General features: G+C 42.0%; 1 protein-coding gene across 2 annotated transcripts; it reads right to left on the bottom strand.

Moving 5' to 3' along the window:
* Positions 1-2210: 2210 nt before the first annotated feature.
* ccm2l (CCM2 like scaffold protein) lies at positions 2211-17167 on the bottom strand. 2 transcript variants are annotated; one of them, XM_030734109.1, is made up of 11 exons: positions 16944-17167; positions 12495-12662; positions 12292-12375; positions 11860-12043; positions 9824-10467; positions 7554-7683; positions 7214-7277; positions 6374-6530; positions 5385-5523; positions 3269-3416; positions 2211-3154 (listed from the first exon to the last, which is right to left on the bottom strand). In XM_030734109.1, the coding sequence occupies exons 1-11, from the start codon at positions 16971-16973 to the stop codon at positions 3019-3021; spliced, it is 1884 nt and encodes a 627-aa protein (XP_030589969.1). In that variant the 5' UTR covers positions 16974-17167; the 3' UTR covers positions 2211-3018. The 2 variants fall into 2 exon arrangements, with proteins under 2 accessions (XP_030589969.1, XP_030589970.1); XM_030734110.1 differs by having other exon boundaries at positions 2211-3151.
* Positions 17168-17474: the final 307 nt, after the last annotated feature.

The following is a 17474-nucleotide window of genomic DNA, read 5'->3' as shown; positions in this document are numbered from 1 at the left end:
ACCAACATATTTCAAATGTCCCACCATTCACAGACTTATGGCAACAATTACCATAATAACCCTATATTGGGTGTGAAGCTTTCAGAAACCGTTTGGATTTTCTCGATAGGACAAACTGTTGTGTAATTACGGTAGTGCAAAGTGCGTTTGCGTGTCGGTGGTGATAGCTCGGTTTTAAAGGAGTGTGCTGTACAATCATTCCAACATTTCAAAGAAATCTTTGAAAGACCAAAATTACCATAACATTCATGCCAATGATGAGTGTATGTAAACATCTGACCACAGCTGTATATTTAGCTACTGCTGTTTTCTCAGTAGGCTTTGCCTTTTTCTGGGGTGACATTGTAAATAAAATGTGCTCCTAATGGCTTGCCTGGTTGACTCCATCTTGTGGTGCAAATTAGTATTACACTAAAGTGTGACCTGGCTCTATTTTAACTGCAGTCAATATCGCTTCAACACCACACACAGACAGGGGTTAAAGTGGGCTGTAACGGCATTCCAGGACCTTCAGTTTACCATTTGACACTGAGCATACGTCACCCACCCGTTTGAACAAGAGCAGGCATTTTCCCACACCCCTACCACTCGCTAGACCCTGTGTGTGTGTGTGTGCGCACGCGAGCGGTGTGGCATGAAATTATAGTGACAGTTTCTTCTGCTAATGCCTGTCTTGGTGAGCTTCAGTGAATTTTGGAAGGTTTTGACTACTTTGAAACACAAACACTTTATAATAAATACCTTTAAAGTGGCACGTGTTTAGTTGAAATAAAACAGATATATCATGGCTATTTCAAAAATTAAGACTAAATTGGGCCTTTATATTAACAATTTGACATGTCATCATACCCCCCCTAAAAAAAAGAAAACAAAAACAAAGAAAAAGAAAAAGGAAAAACAGCAAATTTACTTTATACGAAAAACTAAAACATGTCTGATGGATTTAAGGGACTCTGCTGTTGTGCAGGAAAAAAAAACTGACCCAGGATTACGCAAGGCTGCATATGACAAACAGCAGAAGAGGGAATTTGTGTGTGTGTGTGTGTGTGTGTGTGTGTGTGTGTGTGTGTGTGTGTGTGTGTGTAGAAGTAGAAAGATGACATTATGATATGTTAGTAAATGTCACCACATGGATGATTGCAGAGATTACAGAGCTGTAATCTGATGATGAGGATTGAGTTTATACAATGCTTCCCCTGCACACACACATGCACGCGCACACACACACACATACAGCATGCACTTATTTGCTATGGACTTATCATAGCTCAACATCATTTATCTCCTGTTCTCACAAAAGATCTGAACACTGTCGATGTGCTTTCCCTGGTATCATCTTCGTATCTTGCATTAAGGTTCAAGACACAAAAACTGTAATGACGACCTCTGACCTTAGAGGCAGGATGAGAAGTAGCTGCTAAAATGGGAAATGAGCCTGGAAAAACTTACCTGAACAGAGAAAAGAACCTTTCATTATCTGTCAGTCTTGTAAAGTGTGAAAAAGCTTAGTCAAAATGCATTTTGTATTTTACTTCACCCCCTCTGATTTTTCTCACGTCTTCTGTAGCACCCAGTCCTCTCCATGAATTCATATTTTTAAAGAACTGCATGTTCGCAGCGTCGTCCGTTTACTCAGTCTCGTCTCAGGAGATTCAAACCAGCCTTTTGGCTAACTATGACACCTTTAGAGAACTGTTTATCATTTCTGATGAAAATAAAGTTACAAATAAATGCAGGCAGCTTTGTTCTCTTATATAATGAAACTGAGAGACTCGGGTGAGGCCCATGGGTGTACTGACTCTCTCAGGCTCTGATGCTAAGTGAGGCTGGCATCGAGGGCTGGAGGGGAGAGAGGCGGTGTAGCATGGGAAGGTCATGATGCTGCTGCCAGGATAATGGGTCAATGCATCGTTGGGAGAGACGAATCTATCCATTTCCATCTATTTGAGAACCAGTGATGTAAATCAGGTTTTTTTCTTTTTGAATCCTCCCATGCCTCCTTGTGGTGACATGTGGATATTACACTGCCATCAGAAAATAGTACCAGAGGCCTTTTGTGCAAAGAAGAATTTTGAATGATAAATATAAAATTAAAAAACAATAATTTTCTTTTACTTCAATATTTTTTCCATTTACATTTTCCATGTAAACTCACACAGGGCAGCAGATGACAAAATATGTTTTATTTATATATTTTATTTAGCCACTTTTTGTCAATTTATTGAAGGTGTAAAAATATAAACATGCAATGCACATGCGCACATTAACCTCAGTATTTATGATTACATCATAGTATAGTGTGTACAGCTGTGATGGCAGCACTTGTAGCTGCACATCTATAAGGCTGGTAACAAGGAGCAACCTCCAGAGCTGAAACAAGCTGCAGTTCCTCTAATGTCCACTTGAGGCTCACTCCAACAATGAGACTCCCGTGTTAAAATGAATTAACAGCATTATAAAGCATGATACAAATATGATGTTGGCCAGTTAGTTTCCTTCTTTATATCAGCTCTGAGTGGGATGATTTTTTTTAATAATTCATCCACCTGGATAGGGGCATATTTGCTTTGATTGGCAGGTGTCCTGACACATGCAGCAGGAGCCAGCTGGTGTCTGCTAGGGCTCACCTCTACTACATCAATCCATTAAACTGGATGTCTTTACTGTTTGTGTTGTTGGTGCATTGTGGAGCATTTTTAATGCAATATCTAGTATTGTATGTCTTGCTGTGTGGTACATGTCATCCAATAGGCATGTGCACAGTTTTGGTGAGTGAAATTTTGGTGTTTTGTTACTCTGTTACTTACATTAATTAGCCCACATGTGTGTCCAGTGGGTTGCACCTGTTCACTTGATGGATGCACATTGCTAACTAAGCTAGCCAGCATTAGGTGGTAACTGAGTACTCCACCCTTTCATCCAAATATGATCACTTGTGGCTCCAGAAACCAACACTGTAGCAGCCAAAATGCTAACACTGACGTTAAAAAACTGTGCCCCTTTCCTTTTGTCCCTCCATCAGAGGTAATAGTCTTCCTCCTCGATGTCACCGTGTGTGTCCTGGAAACCGAGTGCCTCGATGTCGTGGGTGATGTCGGTGATGCGTCGGTTGAATTCCTGAGATCCTGACGCTAGAGAGCAATTATCGTACCTGCTGGGAAAAATGGAAAACAAACACAACAAAATACATTAATATTTTGAATGGCATTTTATCATTTTAAAAGCATGATTTGAGATGATTTTGGTCTACACTAATACATCTACATACCCTCTCACCGCGGTGGCCGACGTGTTGCTCATACTGCGTTTGATCCGTCCAAAGCTATCAGTTAGAATCCCGCCCTCTCGGATCCCAATACTTTCCAGGAAACTCTCAAACACCCCAACGTCTTTGTCTGGGATGAACGGACGCATACCTGGGACATGAAGGACACACGATAAAATAACTGCAGCCATGTGTTTGGATGGGTAATACGAATCCAAAACAGAAAAGCTACAAGACGATCACTGTTCCTTTGGAACTTTGCTGCAATCTGTTAAAATTTGAGGGACTCTGAGGAAACAGTAGCCAGACTAAACAACTTTGCAAAATATTGCCATTTTCCTTGCAACTTCACTGTTTTTTTTTTAAGGTAACATATTTTTACTTTATTGCCTCCCACTTGTTGCAAGACCCAATTCTGGCCAAGCTTAAGCTGTCAGCCAGATGGCGCCACATTTGGGTGTAGAATACTTTCCTATACAGAGGAGTTCATGGTCCGCTCAATGACTGCAAAGTGCTGACGTCCTGTGGCTGCAAAACAAGCCCAAATCATCACTCTTCCACCACCGTGCTGTAGAGTTGGCATGAGGTGTTTGTGTGCACAGCATCTATATATTTAAAGTTATGTTAGGTTATTAGTTTTGTCCATAAAAATGGCTGTAACTTCTAAACAGTTAATGGATTTTTTTTGCTAACCTCCCCAATGACTGCAAAGTATAACGTGATGCTGAAAAGCTAGTTCGTGCATTTATCGCTTCTAGGCTGGACTATTGTAATTAATTACTATCAGGCTGTGCTAAAAGTAGAATGGGAGGCAGAGCCTTCAGCTTTCAGGCCCCTCTTCTGTGGAACCAGCTCCCAGCTTGGATTCTGGAGACAGACACCCTCTCTATTTTTAAGATTAGGCTTAAAACTTTCCTTTTTGCTAAAGCTTATAGTTAGGGCTGGATCAGGTGACCCTGAACCCTCCCTTAGTTATGCTGCTTTAGGCCTAGGCTGCTGGGGGGTTCCCATGATGCAGTGAGTGTTTCTTCTTCACTCATCTCTTTTTACTCTGTTTATACCCCACTCTGCATTTAATCATTAGTTATTATTAATCTCTGTCTCTCTTCCACATTATGTCTCTTGTCCTGTCTTCCTCCCCTTAGCCACAACCGGTCTCAGCAGATGACTGCCCCTCCCTGAGCCTGGTTCTGCTGGAGGTTTCTTCCTGTTTCTTCCTGTTCAAGTGCTTTTCATAGGGGGTCGTTTTGACTGTTGGGTTGTCTCTGTAATCATTGCAGGGTGTTAAGCTCAATATATAAAGCATCTTGAGGTGATTTGATGCTATATAATAAAACTGAATGGAATTGAACCACTTGAATTAAAACTGAAAGTCTGCACTTCAGTTACATTTGGCTTGTTTGATTTAAAATCCACTGTGTCAGTGTACAGAGGCAACATTATAGAGTCTGGCTCAGATATTATCGATCTAACTGTAATTCCACTATATTCATTATATTCGACTCCTCTTTGGATCGTTCAGTGCATGAGGAAAAGCAGAGGTCATATTAAGAATTTCTGACTTTACATTTTTTTATAGAAAAAAATGTAACTATGTATTTAACTATAGATATGTAACTAAATGGCCTCTTACAGTCTTCAATTCCAAAATTTCCACAATTTATTCATATTATTAAAAGTTAATAGATTTTTTAAAAAATATATTAAAGACTTCAGAGTCCAGTAGAAACGCAGACATGAAAACTCCTCAGCCAGTTTGCATTTTGTCAAATTTCTTTTTCCTCCACTACTAAACCTTTCATAGTGACTATTATACAGCAGGCTGAGGCTGTATGGAGGAAATCATACAAACCTTTCTGTCTCACTCAGTAACAGGAAGCTGTGGTTTACTCAGAGCTGCAGAAAACGCACACCAGGACACACATACAGTATAATCACACACACACACACACACACACACACACACACACACACACACACACACACACACACACACACACACACACACACACTCCCCTGCAACACTACCACAAACATGGTACGAATAGTAGGCTGTGGTGTGCCGCAGTTTCAGTGACATAATGAGCTCTCTCTCTCTGTCTGTCTGTACATCTCTCACCCAGCAGCAGGAACTTGCGGTTGTCTCCGTACAGTTGCAGCAACTCGGAGCAGAAGTAGTCGATGTTTGAGCCCAGTCTGTATTCTCTCAGCAACACTGCAAACTTCTGCAACTCCACTGGAGTCAGCTTGTTACGCAGCTAAACACACACACACACACACACACACACGCACACGCACACACGCACACACACACACACACACACACACACACAAAGAAAGAGAAAGATTACATTTCTTTGTTAATAATTCCACCAGTTTGTGTTCGACCCATCTTCGGGAATATCCTCCAGTTTAGTTTTATTGCTCTAAAATATGGACCTGTTGCTTATCTGCTTACACACTGGGATGATATTTATGTGGTCTGAATTGAAACAGAGTAAAGCTTCTGGTACAAGCTGCACAGAGAAGAGGATAAAGTCTGAATTAACAACTTTATGTCAGTCAAACAATAAAGCTGTGCTACATGTTATACGTGTTGCTGGGACTTAAACGTCTTTAGCCTGAGTAACATATCAGGGCCTGTTAGCAGAGTCTTGTAGCTGTAAAGTGAACCGTTACACAGACCTTCAGCTGCACCTGAAGGTCTGTGTAACGGTTTTGAATATATTGTAGTTTCCCTTGAAATATGACAATTTCAGAGCCTCTATCTGATTATTTATGATTCACTCTAACAAATAATAAGCCATACAGTGTTTTCAGTACAGTAGCTTAAATTCTTGTAGTAAGAAACCTGCTGCCTTTTCCTTTCATTCCCACCTCTGTTTTTCCTGTCTGTCTGCAGAGCACTCTATATATGATCTGGGAGCAGGAGAATCAGTTTGACGTGGCCACGCAAATACAGTTATTCAGTCTTCACATTTGTTTATATGGTGTCACGTGACTGAATGCTAACCAAATTCAAAAGAGATGAACCCATCTCCACTGTGCAAAGCCTTTTTCACTTGTTCTGGATGGGAATGCTGAACAACAGTCACTACAAACACTCACAGTGATCATGTACTCCTGCATGAGCAGCAGGGCGAGGTTACCGTCTCCTGCATCGCTGGCTGATGCCACACTACGATGGGAGTCCTGCAGAGAGATGGATGAACTCTCGCTGTACGTCTCACTGTAGTAGACATCAAAGGCATCTTGGGAGCCATCGCTGGCAGACAGAGGAAGGCAGAGAGAGAATTACTGATAGACAATAATCACATCACAGCTGCTGTCGTTGATGTTATTGTGCCATTTACAGTTCACACCAAAGCCTCTAATAATCATTCTTCCATAGCAAATAATATAAAAGTTAGTGTCTATAAAGCATCATTCATATAGCCCAGTTATCTGGGCTGTTAATGGAGTTGAATCCTTCCACTCACTGACACAAATTTTTTTTTTTTTTATTATGTTACACTTTGCAAAACAAAACAGTCCCATTCAACTAATTACACGACTTTAAGGGTGCAGCTGTGGCTTACAGCGGGTAGTCAATTTGTAGTTTGACTGGTTCCTCCAGTCTGCATGCTGAAGAGCCCTTAAGGTACTAAACCCCAAATAATGTATTTATTTCCTTAACCACTTATCCAGTTCAGGGTCACAGGGACACTGGGGTCTATCCCATCACAGGGGGAGAGGTGGGCTACATCAGTCTGTTATTTATTCAAATAAATATTTGGTAAATCAAAATAAAACCTGCAGAAAATGCACTGTGTGATAATCACGACTGAAAACTTTAACTGCAGGAGCTGAGAATGGGAATATTTTCCCTGGTAAGTCCATGGAAGATGATGTTAAATCGCACAATCACGCAGAATAATTCCAACTGCAGCTGGGGAACATGTTACTTACTATGAGCTGCAGCAGCTAAACTCTGGATCATAGCTGTAAGACATGTCAGTCAGACAGCTGTCGCCTGTGCAGAGACAGAGAAAGCATTTAATAAGCATTTTACTATTCAAATCAGTTACTGCCTGAGACAGCAGTGAGCTTTTAAAATCCCACAGAGGCTGCAAGGATATGCAGCCAGCACATTTTCAGCCTTCTAGTTCTGGCATGAAACACATAAACAGATTGATAATCAACATGACCTCTTTAAAGCAGAAGCACCAAAACCGTTTAAAGATCTACCAGTATCACCAAACAGTACACATATGTTTATATGTACAGAATATATAACAGCATTACTCACTTCTTTGCAGCCAATAGCGGTCCGGCATGGTGTAGTGAAAGCCCGCCCTGTCAACACACTCGATGGTCTGATGGCCGTAAATGATCTGGAACATCTGACAGATGAGAGAACAGTACTCCTCTGCAGCATCCTGCACACACATGAAAACACACAGAGTCACACTGAATTAGCAAACGCATCAATCAGACACATCATCTTTAGCCCCCGATTTATCCCTGAAATCACGTTTGTGTGCAGAGCATGTTTAGGTTTCAGTGCAGCAGTCACACGACTAAGTGCCTTATTCAAAGGCACATAAATGTCGGGATATGAACCAGCAACCACTGAGAACGAAGCCAGCGGTCGGCTGATCTGATGAAGCACGGCTGGAGGCCGTGAGCTTCATTTGAGTCAGTTAAACAACAACACCCTACTGCCGCCAAGGCAAAACAAATTATTACCCAGGAGACGAGGTTAACGATGACAGAGGAACCCTGTCACCGCACACAAATGCAATGACAAAGCGATTCTGCTGGAAGTGTGATGTAATGATCCAGGTTATGTAACACTGCAGAGTCTCACTATCACTGAGTGTTTGTGTGTTTGTAGATGAATGTGTATCACCAGTGTTGCCCTACTTTCCACTCTTCCAGCATGTGAGGCAAATGATTAGTGAACCCTAATTAAGCAATGCATTGCATTTCATTTGCTTTTCATTTTATTTCCTGTTACAGTTTTTTTTTTTTTCCTCCCTCTGTTAGACCAGCTTGTTTTGGCTTGTGGGCTTTATTGGGGTCATAATAAAACCTGCCACATAAATCTACATACACACGGGCATAGGGCTGGTTTGAGGATGGGGCAGGGGGGCATTAAATGCTGCAGTTCCTACTTTCTGAGTATCATTTCTCTGTTTATTGAGGCTCTCAGGCATTTTGTATTGTAAAATTATTATAGTTTCATTGTCACTTAGTTTCTCTCATGACATCCTATTCCCGTGTTCGGCTGGTTCAGGATCAGTTTAGAGTCAGAGTTTAAGGTTGATTCTGTCACAGTTCAGGCTGCTCTGTGTCTTTGGTTTGGGGAAGTGACCTGTCGAAGAAGAACCCTGCACTGGATTATCCAGAGGGCATTCTGGGAATGTGCCCAGGGATCCGTAAAAGAGGCAAATCAAACAAAAAAGGAAACCATATATTTTCAAAGCATAAATATCAACAAAATAAAAGCATGAGCACCCTAGACTGCCCTAGTCATATTTCTCCTGACCCTTTCTCCCCGACACTGCTGAGGGTAGTGCTCCCTCAACCTGAGCTTTCACAGATACAGCAAAATGAATGAAACAAGCAAAGGTGAGCAGAGGAACATGGAAAAAACATGGATGCACAACTTTGATTAAAATGACCTTTTTTTAAAAAAAAAAAAAAATCACGATGAAAACATTTTGTTTAACTTTACATTGTTGAGATGACCTTCAGCATGATGGCAAATAAGCTAATCTGGAGGTTAGCTGTAGCACCAATCACACTCCCAGCAGATTTATGACCTGAAACTGTGGCTGGATCTAAATTCATCCTCCACAGGGAGTATTTCTGCTTTGCCTGCCTTATTTCTTTATTTTATTATTATTATAATTATTATTGACAAAGGAAAAAAAGCTGCCTATGTTCTTTTCATAATTGGAAAATTTCCAATCAGGCACGTGATGGTGAGAAAAACTCACCGAGCTCTGATTGTGGAGTGGGACTGAGAGCGAGTGGATGGAGGGAGAGGAGTGGTACCGACAGGCAGACAGAAAAAAGAAAATGAGAAAGGAAGGAGACCACAATAGGAGTGTGTGTGTGTGTTTGTGTGTGTGTGTGGACACAGTGTTTTCCTCATAAAAACATGAAAAGGCTCCAGCTGCTTCATTTTCTATTTAATATCAGATACCTTATAGCTGTAGGTGAAGCTGTGTTGTGATAGTTTTTCCCAGTCAGGTACAGTGCTCTCCCTTTACAACTACTCTGTGTAAATGTATGCTGTGTCTACTTATTAAGAAAGAGCAAAGGCCTGATCATCAGATCATGTTGGCCTGGGCCCACCTACACAGGTGTCCAGGTGTCTGTAATTTGATGAATCAGGCACAGCTCACAGACAGGATCCATCTGTCTCAGCCTTTGTGAGTCCACCATAGATTATAAAAAAATGTAATTCTTAAAATTGTTGGCTATCAAGCACAATTAAAAAAAAAGAAAGTTTAAGTTAAATCAAGTATGTTTTTCCTAAAATTATTTTTTTAAGTGCATGTGACCCACCCTGTTCTCCACGGCCAGGATGACCAGGTTGCAGTAGGCGTCGGGGCAGGGCGTGGGCTCCAGCGGGTTGTGGTTCCTCCTCTCCCAGCTGCCATAGCTCTTCCCCCGTTCCCAGCTCCCCGTGCAGGCTTGTCTCCGTTCCCAACTCCCCGCTCCGCCTCCTCCACCACCAATCCCTCCCCTTCTCTCCCAGCTCCCTCCTCCTCCACCACCTCCACCCCCTCCCCCGTGCCTCCTCTCCCAGCTCCCTCCACCACCTCCACCTACTCCCACCCCCCAGTTCCCGCTCCTGGGTCTCGCTCTGCGGTTCTCCCAGCTCCCTCCTGTTTTACACGTTTGCTGCCTCCTCTCCCAGCTCCCTCCAACTCTCTTCCTCTCTAAGCTCCCGCCGCCTCCCCTCTCCCCACCTCCTGCACCCCCTCCACCCCCTCCTCCTCTCTCCACATTCTGGTTTTTATCGTGGTTACTCCTGGACAGTGACGGCCTCCAGTCAACTCCGCAGATGGTGTGCCGCCGCTCCATTGTACCCCCGGCAGGTCGCGGGTCAGCGTTGCAGCTCATGGTTTGCCGTCGCCCATCGATACCAGTCGGCTTTTTCCTGTCCAGGCTGTCATCCCCGGCAACCACAGTATCCACATTTAGACCTGTGAGATGACGAATTACACAAAAAAATATAGTTCACTACATCTGACACATTCAGCAGTAGAAGTGAGGGCCCATCTCCTCTGTTTTCACAGGACTTTCACCAGATTACAGTGTGAGAGCATTTTAAGATACTGTAAGCATATGAGGGCAAACCCACAACACAACAATAAATCACCAGAATTTTAAAATAGCCAGCCCAGTTCCTGCAGCGCTCCAGTCTTTCCTGTAAGCACCCACCACCCCGGTAACAGAGTACAGGTAAATGTGTGCAGCATCATAAAGACAAAGGGAATTGTAATGACGTTAGCACTTTATATTGCACAACTCTGATGAATAACTTTTCTCGGCTCTCTGACCACTCTAAGTACTTTATACTGCAAACCACAATTAACCGTACCTGCTTGCAGCAGTTTATTGTTTACACGTCAACATCAAATCCATGACCAAGTCAGGATCGCCGATGAACCTGCCATACATGTCGTACCATACAAACCCACACAGGCACAGGGAGAGTGTGCAAACGCCACGCAAAGGCCCAAAGTGCCAACAAAAATGCTAACCCTGCAAAACCAACCAGCATGCTAACCAAGTTAAACAATAACAGCAATACTACCTGCATCAGCCTGTCCTAACTAGGAAAATGTAACAAAAGAGGTGAAATCCTACTGAAGCAGCAACTTAAACTTAACAGATTTTTGGTGTAGGTGCTTTTTCATTTTCAGCCAAACATCATATCTTCTCTAATTTTTTTCCCTCTACAAAGGGATTTTTTTTTTTAAATCAACTAATCAATAAACAAATGTTATTTTAAGTCAGGACTGATGAGTAGCCACGCTGGGATACTGCGTTTGTCAGTGTGGGTCAGACTTTTAAATTCAGAAAGTGCTGTTTCATGTCACAGTGCCAGACCCTTCAGTCCACTTGTAGGACGTACATTCAAAGTTCAGTCTGCAGTAGCCATGGGCTATGTGCTGTACACCAGCTATTTACTTCAACTACCTCTTTAAAACTTTCTTTAATAAATAATGTTTCTTGTAAATGCTCCACAAAAGATGTTCCACAGTGTAATGTAATTCGTAATAATGGGGGAAACATATTTGCCTTTTGTTTGAGTTACTGGAGACAGGAAAGGAAATAGAGGAGAGAGCTCATAAGCAGAGCAGATAAAAAAATTCAGACAGCTGAATATTTTCAGTCACTGTGAGATTCTTTAACGCACTGTATGAATAAAAATCAATAATACTTTAATACTATGTTATTATATTACCTTACACAAAGTAATATAATGCTAACACGAGCTTCTGTTTCATTTATGTGAGAAGTGAAAACAACACTTTGTTTCGCCCTCAGTCATTCAGCAGCAAATGTTTGGTCCTCAGGTTTGTTCTCACCTGTCTTGAGGACCAGGAGGTGCAGTGCATCGTCTCTCAGGTAGGAGGCGGCAGCGATTTCATGTGTGGGGATTCTCACCAGCAGCTTCTCGTTGTCTCTCCAGGTCAGCAGCAGACAGCGAGCGGACAGACTCAGGATACAGTCCTGGTCCACGCTGGTCTTCAGTGGCAGCACCTTCAGCTGCTACTGACAAACACACAGGAGCATGTGGTTGGAGATTATTGATAAATGAGTCGGAGTACATCATCCCTGTCTCATTAGAGCATAAACTGTTTCCTTTCAAAGATTAGTTATTAATGAATTAGTGTCAGGTTTGGGGTAGATACATCCTTGATAAACGTGCCTGTTTTTGTTGTAAATATTCATCACTAAACTCACCTTTATTATAGACCAGCGCATGGAGGGATATAGATAACTTATTGATTACTAACCCTGGCTGCGTCCAGTAGTTGTAGCAGCTCATCTCGACTGGAAGGGTTCAGTGAAACTGAGACCCATGTCAGGTGACCAAGGAACTAAGAGGAAAGGTCAAAAGTCAAGCAAGTTGTCATGTTGTATTTGTGATGTCAGTGGCTGCCCAACTATACTTTATTGCCTTGTAGTTTAAGCTACTTTGGTCTGTTCTTGGTCCTACCTTGACCTCCTTCTCCACATAGTCAAAGATGAGCCTCTCAGGGTGTATGAGGTAGTCAGGAGGGTAGAGGGGGACGGTGTGCAGCGGCCGGCGGTAAATGTTGCCTCGATCAACTGGCCTACGACCAGATTTTGACCAGACCAGTCGCTTAATGGGAGAGACAAAACCCTAAGAGAGCGAAACCAAAAACAAAATTTTGAAGATAAGATACTGAAAAGTACCTCAACAGTCTTTCTGTGGTCCTACTAGCAGGTCAGATTCCCATTCAGCAAATAGATTGATACAATATTCTTTACACGTCAGGTTTGCAGGTGACGAATCTCAATGGTTTTGTTGATCACCTGCCTTTATTTGTAGCATCACCATGAGGTTGGTGTTTGTGATTTTCACTGAAATGGCCCAACAAGTTTTAGATGGACCGCATCCTACTAGGCAGGAAAAAGGTCAACAAATCATATAGGAACAAATACTTACATAATCAGAGGCTTTCGAATAAGCGATACATGCACTTAGAAGTGCACGTTAGCAAATCACACCAGTCTCTTTTAGCAGGCATGCGGCATCAACAAAGAGGAAAAAAAACTCCCATTTAAACCTAAAAAAAATCTGGTTCAGGTGAGCTGTTAGCTTCCTGGACCTGTTAAAATGTTATAATATTAGCATTTAGCTCAAGGTAAAATACAGCTTCCTAGAACTGCTAATCAGTTGTTCAGAGCAACTGATTCAGAGTTTGTTGGCTGAACCATGACTATGGCAATTAAAAATAGCTAAATCATCAGCGTAGTGTTTATTGTGTCAAACGATGTAGCGTTCTGGTTCTAATTAGTACAGCACAGTCCAGTCACTGATCTGGTGTCTTGAGTTTGAATCTGAGCTACGGCCACACAGAAGGTAAATTTTTGTGTAAACGCACGCCTCGATATAATTGCGTGCGTGTATGTGTGTGTGTTACTGCACTACACGCCACGGGCTGCTCCAGCAGTGATTGACAGGTGAGCAGTGATCTCTGACAGCTCATCACTGAGACTCACTGACAACACAGCACACACTGTTAGACACCCACTGACACACACACACACACATTAACTGTAGCTTGAAGGCATAAGGAGAGTGGACAATATAACACACACACACACACACACACATTGAATAGAGAGAGGACATTAGCTTGTCTTAGAGTCAGAAACCTGTCTCGTCTTTCTCTCTGAATTATAACAAGCACAGATCTCTGTGTAGGCAGATTTCTGATGAACATCTCTTTTGTCAGCTGAATTTAACAAGAAAGGCAGAGGGTGGTTATAATGAGTTTTGTTCTTTTTCTGGTTCCAATGTGTCTTTGAGAAGACAAAAAGAAGGGAAATAATTGGATTTCTAATGAATGTGTTCAGTCTAACAGCCTGCCCATGTCACGGCGAGGACTAATTTTCTACCTAGATTTAAAGCCTTTTTGCTTTCACATTATTATTATTCCAAACTCTTCATTGTAAATAAATATTTTCTCTGTCTAATGCTTTATTTGAAGCTTTAGGAAGCTTAGCAATAAGGATATGTTTTTTTAAAAATGTTATTAATAAAGCTAAGTCAAGGATTTTTGGTTCATTTTCATAGAAGTCACAGTCAGCCCTGAAACACCATACTGGTGCAGTGAAGCAGAGACATACTGTCCAACGGGGCCCTGAAAGTAAGCGAGTCCCATCCTGTACATCACACTGGATACTCATATTCATATTTGTATGGTAAAGTGGACACATTATAAGAACTAAACTATATGCTTGAGTCATGGTTCCATTTTGTGAACCAAAGTTTAACTAACCTAAATATTTAGAAATTATTTATTTAGAATTTTAGCTCTGCAAATATTTACTCAGTCATTTTACCCTCCACTGATGAGCACAGCAGAGCAGCGTGCTGGGAAATATATCACTTATACTTCCTTGCTCCCTGTCATTGGTGCAAAATGGCCATGAACCTCTTGATGTCAACTATGCAACAATTAGTTTTTCAGGAAGTGTCTGATAGAGAAGCAGTGGAATTATAAGTTATGTTTAGCAAGCTGAAGCAAAAAAGTGGAGCTCGAAGCAGAAGGAGAGAAGAGGGCAGGATGAGTGTACCACCGGCAGCATTATCGATGTTATCGAGAAGATTGTTTTTACAAAGGACTGAAACATTGTTACCACTTACATGTTGAAAATATGCATTCATACTGTAATGTGTGTGTGTGTGTGTGTGTGAGATATATGTAGAAGCTGATTCACTGGAAACGTGAAGCTTGTTATACAGTACCTGTGGTCAGTGAGCTTCTCTCTTGTTCTGTGCTTACAGAGATTACAGCTGTCTTTGTGTTACTTTAGCTGTGTTATTAAATCGGTTTGGGGCTTATGGTAGCCTAGCTGAAGAAGATGATGTGAGCTTAGATAAATGTCTGGTCTTACTGTTCGTGGCACTGCTCAAAAGCTGGAATTCTGCTATTGACATTATTGATTATTACTATATGCCATTATTTTAGTGCTAACAGTGTGTGTGTGTCTGTATGTGGGAGAGAGAGTGTGAGACACTTTGTTTGCTCTGGTACAACATTGTGATAAATGCCCCCCCCAAAAAAAGATCTGCCCCGGGGCAGTTACTGAGTGGTGGGAGCATGGATATGTAAAGTAGAAATGAATATATCTTTTTTCTGGCATACATCTGGTAGAGTATGCCAGAAGAAAGAGACTGTCCTCACCAGAAAACTCCACACATTTATATGCGTCACATTTTGGCCTTGATAAACAGCACTGATTCGGGCTGAGTGTGGCTGCCTCAGCTCAGCTACAGGTCCACCTTTTATAGGCCAGGTGTCAGATATGTTGTAGTATTTGGGCCACTTCTGGCCCACACTACACTTGCTATAACCAAAGTCGAGCCTGGATCATGGCTTTCCTGTTCACTGTTCTTGAGCTAATCTGAAGGACACATGAAGTTTGGAGGTCTGTAGTGACTGACTCTGTGGAAAGTTGGTGACCTCTGTTTACTATGCGCCTCAGCAGCTGCTGACCCCGCTCTGATTTTTGTGGTTGAGTTGCTGTCGTTCCCAATCACTTCCACATCATACCACTAACAGCTGACTGTGGAATATTTAGTACTGAGGAAATACCACAACTGGACTTGTTGTACAGGTATCATCGTATCAGGGTACCACGCTGGAATTCTCTGAGCTCCTGAGAGCGACCCACTCTTTCACTAATGTTTGTAGAAGCAGTCTGCATGCCCAGGTGCTTGGTTTATACACCTGTGGCCATGGAAGTGACTGGAACACCTGAATTCACTGATCTGGATGGAGAGTGAATACTTTTGACAATATAGTGTATCAAGCAAACATTAAAAATATCATTTATCAGCTCCAGTAACTCACCAAGCTTTTTTTTTCTATACTGGATTTCACTGCTTCCTGGCATTTTATTCTCCAGATTTAAATAAAAAATTAACAGAGACGAGAAAATGCTCTCACCATTAGCTTACTACTTGGTCACTAACACACATGTTCACACAGTTTATTCAAAAGAACTGTGTGAACATGTGTGTTAGTGTCTGCAAAAAAAAAAAATCCACTTTTGCTGGAGCACAGTTTGTGCTTTAGCATCGAGGCTACATTTAGCTGCACATTGTTCTTGTGTGCAGCTTTTTAGTTATGCAGAGAGAGGGATTGTGGGAATTCAGCCAGTTCAAATGTCAGGTACTTGTGTGCAGTCCTCCAAATCACCAACAGCGTGATGTACAAGTCAAATGCTGATTGGTTGAAAAGTTTTCTTGAACAGGAGATGGAATGACAGTAGAGGCTACCACGAAGAGGAATAAGTGCCAAACAGCTTCAAAGATAAAACAAACACAAACCCGACTGCAGTGGATGTTTTTTATTGCTTTTAACATTTGGTTTCATGTCACTGCAAAAAAAAAAGTGACCTGTCTGTTATGACTTCTGTTTCCTCTGTGCCAGGAGAGGAAGGAAACCAAAGGGGACCAACAACAGCACAAACATAAGCAAGAGAAGATCAGTGGATGTTCCACAGATTTTTGATTCTGCCCCCAGATGACAGTACAGTGCTACATGTGGATGCTGCTCATGGATGTTAGTACAGTTTCCACACATCGTTCCCTTCTGTATGGACTCTCTGGCTTTGCTCCAGTTAAGACGGTTTGCTGTTGATCGCTGGGAGTAATTTGCTCAGTAAACTTTGAAAGGCAAAGTTAAACCAAAGCAGTTCATTTATAACAGTAATTCATTTGGAATGAACTGACTTTAAGCTTGTGAAAGATTGCTAGAAGAGGCTTAATTAAAGGGGAACCTGAAGGGACATAAACACCATCAGTGGTTTTTAGTCCCAAAATATGTGACAATATGAGCTAAAGTCATCCAGGTGGCATAAAGAACATGAAACACAGAAAGTGCCATTGAGAACAGAAGCTACATACCTTCTTGGATTTCTTTGGTTCATAGTCCATTGTCGTTCAGTCTCTCTGTGCTGATCCTGTAGTTGGTCAGATGAGTCCTGGTCCCAGTCACACTCTTCCTGAATTTATTTTTTCTTTCACTTTACCTTTTTGGTCATTGTGTCTGTTTTTCGGCTGTCGTTTCCATCATTCTGTAAGTGTTTTTGCCTCTGAGTTATTTTAGCTCCTGATTCAGCTGCTTCATTCCCGTTCACTCTCGTTCTACACTGATTGTTCTTTTGAGACCTCACTTGGGGCCACACACACACACACACACACACACACACACACACACACACACACACACACACACACACACACACACACACACACACACAGGAGAGAACAGGAAGCAGAGGAAGCCCACTTCCTGTCCGAGAGGAAACTCCACCAGGGACTGATAACATCCATTCTTTCTGTGCACACACACATACACACAATTTACCTCTAATTAAGCTGGGCTTTCATGTTATTTACATGGTTTCCAATTCAAAGGTACATATTTCCAACTCT

The sequence above is a fragment of the Archocentrus centrarchus genome, chromosome 7 (assembly GCF_007364275.1).
Source record: "Archocentrus centrarchus isolate MPI-CPG fArcCen1 chromosome 7, fArcCen1, whole genome shotgun sequence".
NCBI lineage: Eukaryota > Metazoa > Chordata > Actinopteri > Cichliformes > Cichlidae > Archocentrus > Archocentrus centrarchus.
The sequence above is the reverse complement of the archived record's forward strand: the minus strand, read 5'-3'. Positions and strand labels throughout refer to the sequence as shown.